The sequence below is a fragment of the Aythya ferina genome (genome assembly GCF_964211825.1).
Source record: "Aythya ferina genome assembly, chromosome: 2".
NCBI lineage: Eukaryota > Metazoa > Chordata > Aves > Anseriformes > Anatidae > Aythya > Aythya ferina.
The window spans coordinates 157083448-157102229 of NC_140297.1; the positions used below are offsets into that span (position 1 = coordinate 157083448).

Consider the following 18782-nt stretch of genomic DNA (forward strand, 5'->3'; position numbering starts at 1 on the left):
GGGAGTTTTAGGTTAGATGTTAGGAAGAACTTCTTTACAGAAAGGGTTGTGAGGCATTGGAACAGGCTGCCCAGGGAAGTGGTGGAGTCACCATCCCTGGAAGTCTTCAAAAGACGCTTAGATGTAGAGCTTAGGGATATGGTTTAGTGGAGGGCTGTTAGCGTTAGGTTGGAGGTTGGACTCGATGACCTTGAGGTCTCTTCCAACCTAGAAAATTCTGTGATTCTGTGATTACTGGGGTTTTGTTTTGAGGGTTTGGGTGTGTTTTGTGATTTAACATCAAAGACAGCCATCAAGTGCTAAGGGTAGATCCTGCGTTCAGCCATCAAGCAATGTCTTACTCCTTGTAGCTGGTTCAAAAAGAAAAGACGTTCATCAAGAGGACAAAGAGAGAGTAACTGATTTGGATGGATGGATGGAGGACACCAATCTAAAAAGAGAAGATATTCGGACACATGCACTGTCCATATAAAAATTAAACAGAAAAACAGTCAGAACCAGTGTCATTGTTTAGAAGAAAACATAGAAATTTTAAAAGGAGGCAAGAAGTCTGTCTTTTATTGCTCCTCTCCAACTAAAATGCTCCAAATTAACTCAATATAAATGTACGGTCCCACTTTTCTCATCTATCACATCATGTTCACAACTGATGTGGAGGTGACATTAGATGAAACTAAATACAACAGCTGCTCTTTATCTTTCAAATACATCAACGAATTGAAGTATTTATCTTTTACTTTTTCTAACCTTAGCAAGATGTCAGCCTGAGCTTTAGGTGATAGAAAAACAAGGTGGCCAAAAATGTGCTTTGTAACCTTGTAAACAATTTACACTCTGCTATACAACCCTGATTAGTGTCAGGTTTTACTGGTTACATCAAAAAAAGTGAAGTGTTACATCACTTTTAAGTTTTAACACAAAACAAGTAGTGGAATTAAGAAACAGTTTCCTTCTAGAGCTACATTTCCTTTCCAAGATGCTAACACTTCTGATTTCCTCCCCCTGTATTTTCAAATATTCTGTGTTTTTATGGACAAACTACACTCCCTGTTCTCTCAAAACTGTAGGTTTTAAGGTGTATTGTTTTTTTCCAAATTTTCTAGCTTGTCTACTATTAACTTCATAAATAGGAGTCAGACAGCAAAAGGGATATTTCCAGACTCCTCAATCAGAGCCTAATACCCAAATTATTTCAACAGCACTGCTTCACCAACAGCTCTTCCTAACCAATCCCTAATTTTGCTGAGATTTTATACATATTATACATACACATGTATTTATATACTCCAATATATTCAAAACGTGAACACATCTATTCATTACAGTAAAACTTGGGTGTCAGCGAGCATTGCTCATTCAAAACATTCCCCTTTTAGGAAGATTTCCTGTTTCTAAACCAAAAAAAAAAGATAATTTATTCCCAATGATGAAGAAATATACTACTATTTATTAAAAATTCAAATTCATTCAACTACATTTAGCTCTCACAATCAAACACGAGGATTTCTGACCATTTTTTTTAATTTAGGGCATCCAAAAAAGATAGAAGGCAAAGATTTCATTGAAACTAAACCCACTCTCCACAGAGAGTAAAACTCAGCTCCGTTGGTATTTGGGAAGCTTGGTTAGAAATTCCAGGTCTACAACATCGAGTCATTAAAAGCATGATGAGACTGATTGATAATTTCTTCAAACCGTATTGGATCGCAAATTTAATTGAAAAAAAAAAAAAAAAAAAAAAAAAAAAAAAAAAACTATAGATGCATATTTATCCCAGCATAACATTCAGATTATTCATTTTAATGTTTAGCTGGCTTTGCTTCACAGCTTCACCTGCAGAATCAGGCCACAAAGCTGAAAGCTTATGGATATTTTCTCTCCAATTTAATTTTGATCAGAGCTTTGGTTAATTATTTTGGCTCTCCACCATTGACCCTACTCGGTGGCAGGAAGTTGACACGCAAGAATTGGTACTTTTTCTACAACAGGACAACAATTTTTGCAAGGTCAGGTCCTTGTTGCACCCTGCTGCTAAGAGCCGTTTCTCTTTTCTTCCTCTAAAGGAGAATTTAGGACATGAAATCTCACCCCAGACACACCTATGGCTCACCCAAACACCCCAAAAGCTCTTCTGGAGCGCGTCATGCACTCAGAAATACCCTCAGAGAAGGTAACACCACATCGTGTAGAGCTGTATGTGGGATTCTGCAGCATGCAGGCAGCCAACCCATCTCCCGAAGATCCTCTCCTCAACACAAAATCGAATTAATACAAAAAAATACTACAAAATTTAAATTCTTCTTCTCTGAAGTTGCTTGGTTGTGCTACGCTGTTACCTAACAGGCTCTTTATGTGCTCTTCAGAATAATACTGCCCACCATCAGCACCAGTAACCGTGACTGCTGCTTCAAGCTGGAGGCAGTGAACCAGTTCCGGGTCCCAGAAAGCCCTACTCATGTCCCTTTCTACTTCATTTGCTATATAGGATACAACATCCTCAACTCCTTTCTAGGCTACCAGCATCATTTTATGCAAAAGGCAGAGTAATATACTTTAAAACATAATTTATTTTCACTACAAACCATCCAGCAACAAGTTTGAAGGACTTTCTGAATCCTCCACATTTCGTAAACGGCTGAATTTAAGAACGAGAAACATGCAAAATGAATTGGCAAAATTCATGCAGAATGCTTCAACGAAAAGTTCCATCCGACCCCGCTTAGCATGCAAAACTAGAGACTTCACCGATCATACCAGTGTCTGGACTTAAAGGACAGCTACAGCATTTCATCATCTGCCAGGACTTTTCAATCTGGAAACGAAACACGGGCAGCAACAGCTTCATGGCTTTGGAGCTTAAAAAAGAAAGCAAGTTCCAGAGGCCAGCAGCCGCCTAAGCAAATCATGTGTGCCCTACAAAAAAACTCAGCATCGCTACCAAAAGATAATTGCCAAGTGTGCCCAAAAGTGTCAAGCACGGTAGTGAGGCTCCAGGCAGCAATTATTTTTGTGTGTACTGAAAAAAAAAACAAATAGAAAAAAGCAACGCTAAACTATGCAATGAATGCAGAGTGGAAAGGCGGTTCATGGAGGAAAGCTAACTACTTTTAAACAGACGCAATCACAGCCTACCTTTTTAGACCCAATAACAAACTCACAGGGCAGTATGAGAGAAGGAGGGAAAAAAAAAAGAAAGGAACAGAACAAAAATTAGAAAGACAGAGAACAGAAAGAAAATTAACAGCCACATACACATCCTGAGATATCACAGAGGTTGGCAAATCAGTGAACAAATCCCATCCGCTACAGTACAGCGAAATGCACATCTGTAAACCCCTGCTTCCTCCCCACTCAGTACTGTTACGTGAAAGCCTTACCAGTAGGAAATAAAAAAGGTCCTAAGACACAAACTGATATAAAATACATTAAAATGAGCATGTTTCATTTGTTAGCTGAAAACAGAAATATAATAGGAAAATTAAAGAGATGTTTTCTGGTGTTTCTGAGGAGTGTTTCCCAGCCTGAAGCTTGTAGGACTTTGGTATCCCCACAAGAAATTGCAGTTCCATTCTCTTTGATCGATCTCCCGACCTTTACAAACAACTACCAGGTACATCTGATTTCAGAAACTTTTACACTTATCCTTAGTAGCTCCAAGACCACAAATACTTCATCTAATTTACAGATAAAGAAACACAAACAAAAAATCAACAGCTTTGCCAAGATGACCTGCTGGCTGGCTGCTCCAGGAATTAAACCTATTTCAGCCTCCCGCTCCTGCAGCTTTTAGGTAACAGGACAAACTTTCTTCAAGACTTCTTAGGACCTAATCCCAACCAAAAAACAGATCCTACACAAGCCACACTGATTTTTTCTGGGTGTCATAGTCACAGTACAAAGCCCAGGCACGTTGTCTCGTGCACCCTGCAGAAGACAAAGGCCAGCTCCCCTTTTTCGGAGAATTCTCTTATTTGAAGTTCAGCATAATAACCCAGGTTCTTAACTTATGAACTCTGCTTCTTAAAACAAGCTGACAATGTTGCATTTATTATGTAAATTAGATACTGACATTAATGCTAGTCACCTAACTAAGCAACAGAGAGCATCAATCCTATCTATCTAGTCCCACTCGTTAGTATTAACCTTAATATTTCACACTAAATTGCTGGAGGAGAGTCTACTTTAAGAGACTAAAAAGCTTCAGTCGTTTTAATTTGTTTTCAAACCATGCAATCTTAATTAATATGTCCCTTTTAACTTCTTAATGTATTTTCCCTCCATACACCAGCCCCATTCGTTAGCTGGGTGTTACAGCTGCACTCTTAACTCTAACGAGACCTTCGCTACACACTGGGAAATTTACCTTTAAATTTAGATGTTGCAGGAAAACTCTAAGCAGGCATCTTCAGCTACAGCAGCAAAACGTGTTCTCTGTGTTATAAGCTAGCTTCCATCAGTTTAATAAAGAATATTTGTGGTGGTGTTGTTTTTAACCAGTTACACACCAACTGGTTAGGTCAGGATAAATAGAGTAAGAAGGGGGAGAGGTTGAAAACAGAGGGACAATCTTTATCTCTAAACCTCTAACAATTTTCACCTGTTCTCACAAAAGCTGTTTCACTTAAAAGCACTTTATTGCAACCCAAGAAATAAAATGAAATATGCCAGCATTTCACATTTCAGCTACACTTGAAAGTGCAGGTTACTTTAATAAACTGGTCTTAGTTCAAAAACTCTCCTTGGTCCTCAATTTCTGTTAGGAACGCAGAAGCTGAGATTTGTCCTGCTACATGAAAGGTGCCAGTGCAGAGCAGCTCATGCACACCACGCACTGATCTTTACTTGGGATTAGATTTCTCCTTTCTGTCTAAAAACTCAAAAACTTTTTAAAAAGTCCTGGGATTTTTGATCTCTTCGGTCTCACAAAACACTAAAAAACTGATTGGAAGGATCTCTTTATTCAGCTTGCTTGCCCTATTTATATATAAATAAACTCCACAGCAAAAGAAAAGCTGAAAAATGCTCTTACTGACGAACCAAAGAAGGAAAAATTAGAATATTTATCACCTTTTCTCTGAACAGCAAAGCACAGCAAGCACTTAAAAGTATAGAATTCAGGTACAACACTAGATCTGCAGCAACTTTTCAGCTCAACAGCATAAAGTAAGCTCTTGGGCAGGTAGGAGTAAACATCCTGCCTGTTACTGAGCTCCCCACCTAGTCAGAGTATCTCACAGAAATAATTTGGCCACTGGCTTCGCACACCCCCTGCTCCTAAGAAATAATGGCTGTGAACAAGGAATTGATTTCCAAAGTACCACATGGAATCGTGCTACTTAAAAGACACGATCAACGTAATTAATTTGGATAGTAAGGCAAAGATTTTGGGGCTAAAACTCATAGTTTTCTGCCCACAGAACATTTAAAAAAAAAAAAAAATAACAGTAAAATAAATTCTCCTGCCCACGAAAGCAGAGTGCTGCAGGAGCTAACCAGCACACTCAGTACACAGCAAGTTCAGCTGCACACCAGCAAAGAGCAAGCAGGGATAATTTAATACTTTTAATTTGAACTATTTAGAAACTTTGAACACTTTCTTCTAGTCTATCCCATTCTCACACAGAAATTCTAAGGCTGGGATTAATTACCCAGGCAGACCTGATGAACATGATCAAAAAGCTTCACAAACGTGCCTGTACAGCTCCTGGCAGCCTAGCCTGGATGCCTCTTAGCTTCCACATGCAAGAACCGCTACTGGCATCCCTAGCTGTACGAGATGGACATGAAAGATGTTATTTTCATGCACTCTATGTGTTTTGATAGGACTTCCACACTCCTATCTTCTGCAGGACCAAAGGATGGTGCATTGGAGTTCAAGCAGCACAGTCAAGCAGGCTTTGCACCTGTCTAAAAGCTAAAAGGCCACAATTGCCAATTCCTAACACCAGAAATGTTTAACTCTCAATGCTGAAAGCTCAGTGTGCACGTGGTTAGGAAGGGAAGATGCAACGCGAGGAGGAAAAATAAAAAATAAAAATTACAAAAAGCAACTGACAAAACAAAAGGGAACAGTAGCAAAACAAGATGGGTCAAGAACATCAAATAATTAAAAAGACAAGGAAAGGCACTGAACCCAGACACCAGAATAAAAGGTCACTACTTCGTGGGATGAAAAAGACAACAGAAGCTTAGAAAAAAAAATCAGGATTAGTGCACTACTCCTCAACATAACATCAAATTACTTCAATTGATGTTAATTGAATTTGTTTATTAACACCGTATGTCTATAAGCCATTTGAATCTTTCAAGCAAAAAGTCTCATTACAGTGAAATCCACCAAACCTCTCCTGTGAATACTTCCTGCTACTTGACTTGCCTCATAAAGTAAATTTATTTATATATATATAAACTCACAGCATCAAATACAGTCCGACTACTAATTAAATTCTCTTAAACTACATCAGAAATACACATGAAGATAGGGGCACGACCTTTGTGGTAAAAAAGCAGGCTTTGTTTTTTCTAATGGGCTTATTCTAGAGGCTAGCACTTGCCGCATAGATTTTTCAAGACCTGCAAGCTGCCAAAAATAGCTGCTTACCTACTGTCTGTGTCCAGACCTACAAAATCCTTCTTCTCAAAGGGAACACAGAGCAGCGGGATCTTGTCTCCGGACTTATCAGTGGCTCTGTCAAGCCGCTTAGACTCCAGCACAATGAAGAGGGATTCAATAAAATCTTCTATTCTCTTCTCCACGGTTTCACATTCATCATAACTGGGATAAAACGCCACATCCGTGCGGGGCTGCTCTGCAATCTCTCCTTGCAGGCCAAAGACAAACAAGCGGGAATCGTAGAGCGTGGAACCGTACATCTCCTTTTGGAGATGGAATTTTTCGAAAGTCTGAGGCCAGTCCTTTGCAGAAGAGCAGTCTGTGATGGTTATCAAGCCCACAACTTTCCGGTGGGTCTGAAAATCCCCCCATTCGTTGTTCTCGGGGGGATAATGGTGCCTATATCGGATGTACAACACGCGCTGCGAGTCGCGCACGTTCACTTGACTCACGGCTGAAATTCGCTTGTAGATCCTAAAAAAGCTCTCTTCGGGTACGATGCCGACCGGCTGAACCACGACCAGGAGAGTCTGGTGATCCTCGGCACACTGCATGTAGTCAGGAACACTCATTTTGCATCAACTGCAGGCTAGGAGAAGAAAATAAAAGTGCATTATTTCTTTTAACATTCGGAAGCACGCGCGGCTGCCAAATGAGACCAGGACTTTGCTCCTAAGCACTTCTGCACCCTGTGCATGACTTTAAAGACATACTTGTTCATTCCTTGTGCTTTAAATAAATACTTGTGGGTTTTTTTCCACCTGGCTGTGTTCTCCTGTCCCGTTCATGGTGCAGCTACGTGGTGCACAAGCCAACATCGTGCTCAGGGCTGCTGAATAAATGTTTCCTGACCTACCACCACCTCCACACGGCTTTCTCCTGGCCTCGGTCTCCAGCCTCACACCAAGGGGAAAAAAACACAGGGAATAATTGCCTGGAAGGTGGAAGCTGCGTGGGGATGGCCCAGGTGGGGATGAGCCAACCTGGCACTGCCCTCACACAGCCCGAGCTGTGGACAGTCAGCTCCCAACTCCTAAATTTGGGTGAAGGAAGCAAAATCAGCATTTTCTCAAAGCTCTCACAAGAAGGGGGCACCACACCATCAGCTCTGCCTCAGCACGGAAACATTCACAACCCCAAACCCCCAGCTGCGGGGTGTGGGGGGGTCCCAAACCCCTTTGTACCCCCGAGCACCCCCCACACACCCCAAAACCAAGCAGCAGGCTGACCCCCCGCAAAGAAAGCAAAGACTTTTGAGGCAAAACAGATGGCGGAAAACAGGATTTGTGGTGTTGTTTTGGTTTTTTTTTGGAGGTTGAGAGCGTGACGGGGGGGGGAGCCGAGGAGCTGCCGGCTCTGTGAAGGGGGCACCGCGCTGAGGAGATTTAGGGGGGGGAAGGAGGGGGGGGCACTCACAGCCGGGCCGGGAGCCGCCCCCGCCGCCTCCTGCCGCCGGCACGGAACTGACGGCAATGGCCGCCCCCGGCCGGGCAGGGCGGCGCAGGCGCCGAGCGCTGGGCGGGAAGGTGGCGGCGCCTCAGCCCCGGCGCCTCAGCCCCGGCTCTCCTGTAGGGTGATCCCCCTACCACCAATGTCACCCCAAGCACCACGTCCAACCTTTCCTCGAACACCCCCAGGGATGGGGACTCCACCACCTCCCTGGGCAACCCGTCCCAGTGAACCCAGTGAATCGTCTGTTTTCCACTATGGGCAAGGGTGATGGGAGTTCCCCGCCACTTGGCACCTCTGGCCCCAAATACCGGCTTTCCCTTCCCAAATTGGTCTCCAAACTGAAATGTCTCAGGTGGTGCCAAGCCTCTGAATTTATATCTCTTCCCATTTGAGGTCCACTCTGTGTGACTGCACCCTGAGGGATTTTCTGTAATCCAGAACCCTGATAATCAACTTAATTATGATACTCAATTAAGAGACCTTCTATTACTGAAGTGATCTGATAAAGCATTCACTGTTGATATGGGGAAATTCTTCAGGAGGACAGCACAAAGAACATTGCCATCTCACAGACAATTAATGGAAGTGGTGCAGCCTTCCCAAAAAGTAGACTGAAGAAAATGTGTTACTTCTGTGTTTAGAAAGTCTTCAAATTCCCTAAAATGTACAATTTTAAAACTAGTTCCTACACAAACATTTTGGGGATAATATAGAATATCAGCTTTGAGCTGGCAATTAAGAGCGAGCTCCCTCAAAGCTCACTATTAAGGAGACCTTGTTACAGGTGTATTGCTGGGGAAAGATTAAAGTGTCTGGGAAAGGTCATTCAGATCACAAACCTACCTCCAACACACAATTATTAAATATAAAAGTAGATAAATGAATAGGTCTTAACCCATTGTAGGATAATCATTACTTTAATAACCTGGTAAGCAACATACTTCTCATTGACAGGTCAGAAGTCTCCGCTAAAAAGAAAAGGAGCCGTCAGCTGGATGCCTCTGTTTAAAATGCACGGCATTTATTAGATTTACAGAGCCACGTGAAAACACAAGGCACATATTACAAACTTGTTTGCACATTGGTAACCTACAGCTATGGGGAGAGAAATAAACACTCGGTAACCATACTCCTCGTCTGGAAGTTTTATTTTGTATATTTATATGAATATGTATATATCCTATGACCATTGTCAGTCCAGTTATTTTCTGCTTGCATTCGTGTATTAGCATTTAATTTACCAATCTCACACCTTGAACTACACAACCTTCTTTTCCTTACCGTGTAACATTTCATCAAATCCCTTCAGAATACTTCTTTTGCCTTGTACAAGACAGTACTGCTGCTTCATCAAGAACTTGTCTGTTTGCATTGTTTGTAAATGCAGCTTTTGTATTGTTTTGTATTGTATTTCATATTTGTGCTTCAAGTTTAGAGAGCACTACTACAGAAGCTGTTTTCCTCTGTGACAGTATGCATCTTGTGCTAAACACCTCTTTCTTTTAATATAACCTTACAATTATTGTCTGTGCCAGCTACTTATCCACATCTTGCATTTCTGCTTTGTCAGACTGACTTCAGCTCCTTCCCTTGGTTGCTGATACAGGCAGATCCAGCACTTATCCACTATCCTCAGTCCAGCACTTATCCACTGTTCTTTATACAATAATGGTGAATTTCTATAATCTTTTGTGTGTGTGTGTGTGATTACAGAGCATAAATAATTATAAATCTATTATCTATCATTAGTCTATTATCTTCTATTATCTTCTTAAATGTGCATAGATTTTTTTTTTTTTTTTTTAATAAAGAAAATTTATCCTTTGGGTTTTGGGTTGGTTGGTTGGTGGGTTTGTTTTGTTTTGGCTCTGCCAAACAATTTACAGTCTGTCATATTCTCTCTAGAGTAAATGGAAGATCTTCAGTGCAGCTAGAATTGCCTCAACCTCCTGCTCTTTCTCTAACAGTACTCTAATTTCTCTTAGTAATCTAGGGAACAGACACTTTCTCCAGATTACATTCAGGAGCAAGCCCCGGGCTGGAGCTGCAGCCCGTGGAGAGGAGCCCACGCAGGAGCAGGGGGTCTGGGAGGAGCTGCCACCCACCCGTGGGGCACCCGTGCTGGAGCAGTTTGCTCCTGGGGGATGGACCCCGTGGGACGGAGCCGTGTGGGAGCAGTTCCTGAAAAGCTGCTGCCTGTGGGCAGCCCACTAGTATTTGTAAGAAATTCACTGTCACAGTAATGTCAGCTGTTTCCACAAGATGTCACAAGACGATAAGGATCAAAGGAACCGAGCCTGCTGGATGCCCATATAGCATCCCTGTACATTATGCTTCACTTCAGGTATAAGTTACAGAGCAGCCTCACCAAAGCTGTAACCTCAAAGTAATTATGCAGTCTAAGGGATTTTGAGTGTCAGTACTGAGTAGCTGTAAAAGTTGTCTCCAGACACAGTAGTGCTGGAACCAGTGCCAAGAAGCACATCTGAGGTGCTGGCAGCTGCTGAAGGTGCTCCCTTCCTTTAATAATCCAGTGTCATCTGTATGAAAGCCCTGTCCTTGTGTATTTGCCAAATTCTCTATCAGCTCATAATACTGAGTTAAAAAATCCCCTGTATTTTCCATTTCATGTGATACTTTGCAGGTGCATCCCTTTCTGTAACGTGAACTGTTACTGCATGCTATGGACAAGCTCCCACGGATCCCTCTCATGCTAAGTAGAGATCAAATTAGTGGTCTTTGCAGATTTCTCACCACAAGTGATCAGGCAAACCAATTGTGAAGCACACTGGAAACCCTTAATTAAAGCCGTTAATGAAACCAAGTGCTCTGCCACTCAGTGGGAGCACAGCAGCTCTTTTCCATGGGGACTCCTGGCTCCAATGGCATCAGAAACAGAACTTTCGGGTCACTCAGGAAAAATAAGGGTGAATGCTGTGCATGTGGGGAACGTGTTAATAATATTAATTAAGCCACTGTCCCATAATGAGGTAGTGGAGTCTGGGTGCCCTCCGCACCCCAACGTAGCTCTGACAGGTGTTGGGATCACCAGACAGCATTCCCTACCACCGTACACCAGCAGCTAAAGAGGTGTTTAGCGGCTTGTAATTACGGTTTAAGTTAATAACTCTGTAGCCACCGGCCTGTAATTGGGTTACACACAGGATGAGCCTATTTGCCATTAAACACAGCTTCCCCACGCTTGTACTGCGGCCCACAACGGGAAGTTGATAAAGGGGAAGTTCTGGGGCTGCTCCTGCCCGTGCTGTGGCCAGTTTAGGCCCGGAGCAACCCGCCCAAATCACTGAGGGAGCCGCGGGGGTGTCCGCCATCCCCGGGCCGCCTCAGAGAGGCGCCGCCATCTCCTCAGCGCCGCGGGCAGCCCGCGGTGCACCACGGGACTTGTAGTCCTCCCGCCGCCGGGCGAGCGGGCGGGCAGAGCAGCGCGGCCTCACGGGAGTTGTAGTCCCGCCGGCGCCCGCTGCCGGCGCCGCGCCGCTCCCCCGCTGCCCGCGGGAAACTACAACTCCCAGCGGGCCGCGCGGCGGCGGCCGCCCATTTCTTCGGCGGGCCGGCCGGGGCGGGCATAAGATGGCGGCCAGGTTGAGCGGCGGCGGTGGGGAGCACCGGCTGGTGTCGCTGCCCCTGTCCCGCATCCGAGTGATCATGAAGAGCTCCCCGGAGGTCTCCAGCATCAACCAGGACGCGCTCTTCCTCACCGCCAAGGCCACGGTACCGGCTGCCCCCTCTCTGTGCTCTCCCGGGCCCGCTGCTCCTCCTCCTCCTCCATGAGGCGAGGCGCTGAGGGGCCGCTCGGGGTCAGCCCCGGGGCTCTGGGGGCTGCTGCTGCCTCCTGCCCGGTCAGCAGGGTCTAATTAGCTTTGGGGGAGCTCATAGTGCAGGCAGCAGGAGCAGGGAGGTGATTGCCCCCCTGTGCTCTGCTCTGATGAGGCCGCACCTCGAGTGCTGGGATCAGTTTGGGCCCCTCACTACAAGAAGGACATCGAGGCCCTGGAAAGTGGCCAGAGAAGGGCTACAAAGATGGGGAAGGGCCTGGAGCACAAGTCCTGTGAGGAACTGGGGGTGTTCAGTCTAAAGAGGAGGCTCAGGGCAGACCTCATTGCTCTCTGCCTGAAAGGAAGGTGTGGGGAGCTGGGGGTTGGCCTCTTCTCACAGGTAACCAGTGATAGGACCCGAGGGAATGGCCTCAAGTTGTGCCAGGGGAGGTTCAGGTTGGAAATGAGGAGACATTTCTGCTCAGCAAGAGCAGTCAGGCACTGGGATGGGTTGCCCAGGGAGGTGGTGGAGTCACTGTCCCTGGGGGTGTTTGAGGAGAGGTTGGGCCTGGTGCTTAGGGACATGGTTTAGTGGTGATATTGGTGATACAATGATGGTTGGACCAGATGATCTTAGAGTTCTTTTCCAACCTTAATGATTCTATGAGTCCATATCCTGACTTTCTGAAGTGTATCAAGCCCTTCTCAAATGAGTGGGTCTCTGCACAGGGTGCCCTGTATGTGTACAGTTAAATGTGGTGGTTTTACCTTTGGGGATTAAAGAGAACTGCTGCCAGCTCTGTACCTGAGTTCTTACTATTTGCTTTAACTCTTTAGGAGCTTTTTGTCCAATATTTGGCATCGTACTCCTATAAACATGGCCGAGGCAAGGAGAAGAATGCTCTGACTTACAGTGACTTGTCTCATACTGCAGAAGAGTGTGAAACCTTCCAGTTCCTTGCAGGTATCTATGGAGTGACAGTAAATCCAATCAAACTGGAAAAAATGAAGCCTTGCCCTCATAAAACAACTCAGTGAGAGCACAACCCTCCTGCTTGGTTGTTAATCTTTTATATAACGTTAAAATGGAACTCAAAAGCTGCGTCACTGACAACCCTTCTTTGGCAGTAGAGATTTTTGTGGTGTTTCCAATTTATACACGGCTAATTAGTGCTCAGCATATTGCCATAAGCCTTCCACAAATACATTTGAAAGCGCTCAGCCTATAAAACAAGATCAGTGCACGTCTTGGGTACAAATTACATGGCTCACAAATTATACCTTTAAATCGGTGAGTCCTGTTTCTCAGAGTGATTCATCGTATGCTTCCTCTCCCTGTTTTAATCTGTATATACAAGGTATACACGCGTGTGCATGCTTCAAACTGGTAATTTTGTTGTAACAATTGGCTCAGAAAAGTTATCAGCATAGGATATGAAGTGAGAACGAGACATTGTTAGGCTGGGCTTTCTCAGGGCCCTTTTTATTGTCCTGAATGGAGACAACCTGTTTTTATAGGACATAAGATCGTTGTCCTACTGAATCCATCAGAGGTGGCTGAGTAACTGAGCACTCCATTGTACATCAAACAAATAACATTTGTTGTACCGCACGTGGGTAATTCCCTTCTTTTAGTACAGCTGTATAGACTGATTTTATTATACCTGTCAGACTAATTAATCTGGTTATTAAATAATAATGTAAAACAATCAAAAAAAGCCTTTTTTAGGGTGTTTCAGTAATGGTATGAATGCAACATTAGGAATGAGCCAACTGAGGTTTCAAACTGACTCTAACAGAAGCAATTCTGCCTTCCAGATATCCTGCCAAAGAAGATCCTAGCTAGCAAATACCTAAAAATGCTCGAAAAAGAGAAGCGAGACGGAGAAGTGGGGGAAGGCGAAGAGGAGGATGAGGAGGAAGATGATGAAGACGAAGCTGTGGGTGAAGATGTTGGATCTTAAGGCTAGAGGAGAGCTACTTCGTAGCCGGTCCGTTCTCTGTTGTATAAAGGATGTTATTTTTGTGACTGAGATTCCAGAAGCTGGATGTATTTATATACTGAGCCATTTGCTTTTGCTTTAAGAAGTTGAAAAGAAATTGAACTTTGGTCCTTGCTGAAGAATGGAATTCTTCCCTCGGAAAACTCGGTGGGGAGAGCAGTGCTCATGTAAATCTGACATCACTCACTGAGGTGATTCGCAATGGGACTTCTTCAGACAATCCTTACCAAATTTACAAGTCCTTCAGGGCAGCTTTCAGTCCAAAAGCTGTTTCAGCTCTCTAGGAGGGGGCTCTACCCTGGTTTCTTTCTCCTCAGAGTGGGAAAATGAGGGGAGGGGAGGTGTTTTACACAGTATCTTACTGTCTGCTGTCCTGGCCTTCTCTGAAAAGTGTTGTGTAAAACTGCAACGCAGCCCCTGGGAGTGTCCCCGTGCAGAAACGGGGAGAGGATGAGAGCCCTTCTGAGAGCTGGTGTGGTTCGGTGGCTGTGGTGGTAACAAAATAGATAGATAACGTTAGAAAATGATGTAAATATGTACATGGAGAACCTTGCTCTGTACCCAGCTCTCCACATCTGCAGTGTGTCTGTGGTGTCTGACAAAACGCGTGTTGTTTGAGGCCTGGTAAAGGTGGGTTGTTGAGTGAACCATTCACCATTTAAGTGAGAGCTGGAGTATTACTTTTTTTTACACTATAAAGGTAACTTTCCTGTGTACAACTTTATATGCGACTTTGAAATAAACATTTTTTTTTTATGAAAAGTGACAGTTGATGCAGAAACTTTCTATGGTCCTTTCCAGCTTCTGTTGTGTGTATGAGTAACACGCAAGCCTTGTGTGCTCACCCTCCTTCCTTCCAGAAAGGAAAAGTAAGGGCACAAAGAGTGCAAAATTGGGGGTTAGACAGCTAAGCTCAGAGCCTGGCAGAAGAGAAGCTGCTGAGCCACAAAAGAAATGTTCTTACTCTAAAAGATCAAAGCCTAGAACAAACCAGAATGGTCGTTCTACAGCATGAACTAGGTAGAGGGCAATGAGATGTATCACTAGGGAACCCCAAAAAACACCTGAGTTGTCTTAAAGAGCCACATTTACCTCAGGTGGGCCACGATGGGGGGTATGGAGAGCTCCGAAACAGCCTCAGCACAGAGGGCTGTGTGCTGGCAGCTGTATTTTTCACAAAAAAAACAGCCCAAAACCAGCACATTTAAACCTGAATCATGATTTGACAGAGGACATCACCTTGGTTCTGCCACCAGGACTTTTATCTGAGCTACAGACTGCAGCAATCGATAGTTTTAGATTTCACAGTGCACAAGTAACTGGAAAAAAACAAGTCAAATCGAAGAAAGACAGCAAACAAGCCCGTAAAGATGAGGAATTTTATTTTATTGACATACTATGAGGCAAAACAAAATTGACACCATACAAAATAACTTTATAAAATATCATTCACATCATTATTTTGTCAGGAATTACAGCATTCTGAGCTTGTTACGAGTCTTATGTTTTGAGGTGAGAAACACTATGCTAGATCTTTAGTATTAGTTGTATATATACAGTAAGAAACCAGAACAGAAACTGTTAGGTTTTTTTCATGAGTTTATTGCAAAAGTAGTGCAAAACTATTTTACCTTGCAAGCTGTAAAACAAACTTGGAAAAGGACCCACCGAAGCTTAAAAACACGACAATAAATGCTCCACTTCACAGCCTTTGAAGCTTCCTTCAATGGTTCTCAACAGCAGTTCCCCCTCTTTGCACGTTTTTCGGGTTCCCCTGGCTGGGAAAGGCAGAGGTGGAAGAACCTCTGGTGGGATCCTGCTCCATGCCAGGGCCCGATGCTCACCAAGCCTTAATTCGGGCAGCTCGGCACCCCCAAAACATCGACCAACAGGGGAAATTTGGTCCCTTTGGCTTTTTCCCAACACGCTGCCCCTCTCCCCAACCCTACTTGAGAAAAGAGTCCCGAAAGCGGTACAAGCTAGGAACACCTATTGTCTGTTTTCGGGGGATAAAATCCTTTTCCTGAAGTCTACGGAAAGCGAATTTCCTCGTGGTCCCCCCCCCACCCCATTGCGTACACGATGCAGGGCAACCCCCCCCCCGAGCTCCTGCATGAAACCAAGGACGGACGCTACACCCTACGAGCTCGACAGAAAACACCGCTCTAAAAAAAATGCTACCGGGGTCCCCCGAAGCAAAACAGGTAGCTAGAAATCTACTAAAAAATAAAAATACAAAAAATTAAAAGCAAACAAATGCTACATGAAAAATGTGAAAGGAACAAAATGCAGCATATTCAGGCTCTTTTTTTTTTTTTATTTATTTTTTCTTGAGGTACCTATATAAATATTACCTTCTGCCCAAAGTACTATCGGTTTTGTTAAAAAACTAAAGTCCTTATCTCGAGCCAATTGCAGGGCATACATTATTACTGAGAAAGTGCAACCATGCTGATAATTTATCTGCAGCATATTAAAGGATGAGTAGAGGCTTTAGAAAATATAGCTTAAGTATAGACCTGATGGAGCAGTTTTATAAAAACATTTAACAGAGGCATCTTCCTTTTGTTTGAGTCTCTCTGCAGCCGAAAGCCGTAGGAAACAGCTTTGAAGTCCTGCCAGCCCGGCCTGTCAGCACTTGTACAGTTCCATACATAGATTTGCCTTTAATATTTAAACTAAATACAATTCTACAGAAAAAAAAGATTTCCCCCTCTGTATTAAGTATTGGTAGAAAGTCGATTTTTTATTTTATTTTTTTTTTAAACTTCAAAAAATGATAGTATATCACAACTTAAATTTCCCCAAAAGGATTATTTTTTAAGTAAAAAAGGCTTACATAGTAGAAAAACTTATACATAATTGTAAACTGTTAGATATAAAACTGTGTGGAAAAGTCAAATTACATTTTATTCCCTTCCCCTTACCCATGGATCCCTTCATTTTTTTATATATACTCATATTTTTTATATATATGCACACAGAGGTACCCACACAGCTACATGCTGTATATGCACCTATGATATATATGCATATATAGAGATATAAATGTATATATCTCGGGTGGGAATTATTAATTTCAAAAACTTTTTTATTGGGTATTTCTCTTTGCCTAGTTCTGCTCTGATACTGTACACTTTACGGTTCGATACACTGAAAAATATTCTCCAATTTGCTAAAAATATGCTGCTTTTCTCTTCTATTTTTTTTTTTTTTAAGCTCTGCGGTTAAAATTCGTCTGCTGTTTTCGATCAAGAGCAATGACTTTTGATTGTTACGCACTGGGAAGAAACACAAAGGCACAAAGAATAAAAACTGAACGACAACGTTGTTGTTTCCGAAGAAGAAACCCAAAAGGTTTTGGTTTGCAGACGACCGCCTCCGCCCCGAGGTCGGCCGGCACGCGCAGTTTGGTCGCCTTTTTTTTTTTTTTTTTTTTTTTTTTTTTTTGCCAATCTCGTCGACAATTTGAGTTCATAGCACCCAACTGTTGAAATGAGGTAGATCCAAATCGAAAAAGAAAGCTGGGTCCCCAACCCGCCACGTGATTTGCCCCCTGTCCCCTAACGTTGGAAGGATCAGATGTCAGCCGGAGAAGCGCAAGCGATGGCACTACCTGAAGCAAGCACGGATCTCGAGAACGGTTGGATTTGGGTTGGTTTTGTCCCTTTTCACTGCAAAATTTCAGCAATCCTCCTTCGGGCAGAGATTTCCTAGCAGGGGGAGGGAGGAGGAGACGCCTAACACAAGGAGCTGAGATTTCAGAAAGCCCGTTTTTGGGGCAGACTGCCCGAGAAACGCAGAGAGCCCGGCTCCTGTAGGGCAACGCCAGCGCCCGAGGAGCTCGGTCACAGTATAGAGATCTACAGGTTTTTCCCTTTCCTTCTCAGATGAGCCTTCCTTTATCCGAGTTTAGCTTTCGAGGAAGATCCTACTCTGGTTAAACAGTATTTTTGCCTGCTCTGAGAAAATCTGATGAATTTATCCTTTTATTTTTTTTTTTTGTTAAGGCTTAATTCAAAGCGGCGCCGCCACGCAGCGTCACGCCAACACCGAGCCACGGCCAACGCGTCTCCCCAACACATCTACACAAAACCCCGCCGGCTCTGGGGAACGTAAAGCACCACTTCAGCCACACCAGCAACCCTACAATGCCTCTGATGCGTTTAAAACTCAGTCAAGGGGGCAGTGTGTGACAAGTGCTTACCCCAACAGTGCTACATCATTTACACACCGCAAGCACGAGACGTTTTAATATGGATGCAACACGCAAGCTAGCCAACAAATACTTAGTACCACTTGAAATGAGGCCCTTAACATCTTAGTTTTTTCTTTTTTTTTTTTTGTTTTTTCTTCTTCTTTCAAAAATAGTAAACTTTACACGGTCATAAAAGCATTCGGATTCAAGGGAGCACGTCCAACGGGAAACTTCCGAGTTCCTTTTTTGGTTGGTTTTGAGTTATTTTATAAAAATAAAGAAACGAAAATCTTCCAGGAAAGGGGTTTTAATAGATGTCAGTTAAACCTGCAATGTACCAAACTTAAGGGAAAAAAAAAGAGGGGGGGATTTAATCAATACATTCTCTTTTCCACCTCACCCTTCCGTGTCCAAGTCAACCACCTGGCCTCACAGATGCCTGGGATGAGGTCTCTATTTACAAACTGCCCCGAAAATTGGAGGTTTTGGGATTGTACAGACTAACAAAGGGCTACGGAAGCCAGTGAGATTGTGCTTATTGTTCCCCAAAAAGCTCTGCCTTCACACCTTTGTGTCTGAGCACTCTATTTTTGATTTTGCATTTCCCTATAAAAAAAGCACGGCTTTCCCAGGTGCTCGCTAGTAATCACCCCTTAAGTATATCTGCCATCTGCAAATCCATCCATTATCTTACCCTTCAGCCCCATAAAATCAAAAAACCACTGTTTTTGCTGCCCCAA

General features: G+C 43.5%; 2 protein-coding genes across 5 annotated transcripts in view; one reads left to right on the forward strand and one right to left on the reverse strand.

Annotated features, from left to right (window-relative positions):
• The window catches only part of TRAPPC9 (trafficking protein particle complex subunit 9), a 453395-nt gene extending 445292 nt beyond the window's left edge, over positions 1–8103 (reverse strand). For 2 of the 4 annotated variants that reach the window (XM_084509339.1, XM_084509336.1), the window contains exons 1-2: positions 8030–8103; positions 6602–7202 (exon numbers count right to left, since the gene is read on the reverse strand). In XM_084509339.1, coding sequence (XP_084365465.1) covers positions 6602–7185 — 584 coding nt within the window. In that variant the 5' untranslated portion in view covers positions 7186–7202; positions 8030–8103. Of the gene's footprint in view, positions 1–6601; positions 7203–7547; positions 7647–7818; positions 7991–8029 lie in introns of those variants that run through there. The other 2 variants (XM_084509337.1, XM_084509338.1) reach the window with 2 other exon arrangements.
• A 3520-nt stretch (positions 8104–11623) lies between these two features.
• On the forward strand, positions 11624–14610 carry CHRAC1 (chromatin accessibility complex subunit 1). The gene is made up of 3 exons (XM_084510070.1): positions 11624–11797; positions 12679–12805; positions 13660–14610. Exons 1-3 carry the CDS (start codon positions 11657–11659, stop codon positions 13803–13805), a joined length of 414 nt encoding a protein of 137 aa, XP_084366196.1. The 5' UTR covers positions 11624–11656; the 3' UTR covers positions 13806–14610.
• Positions 14611–18782: the final 4172 nt, after the last annotated feature.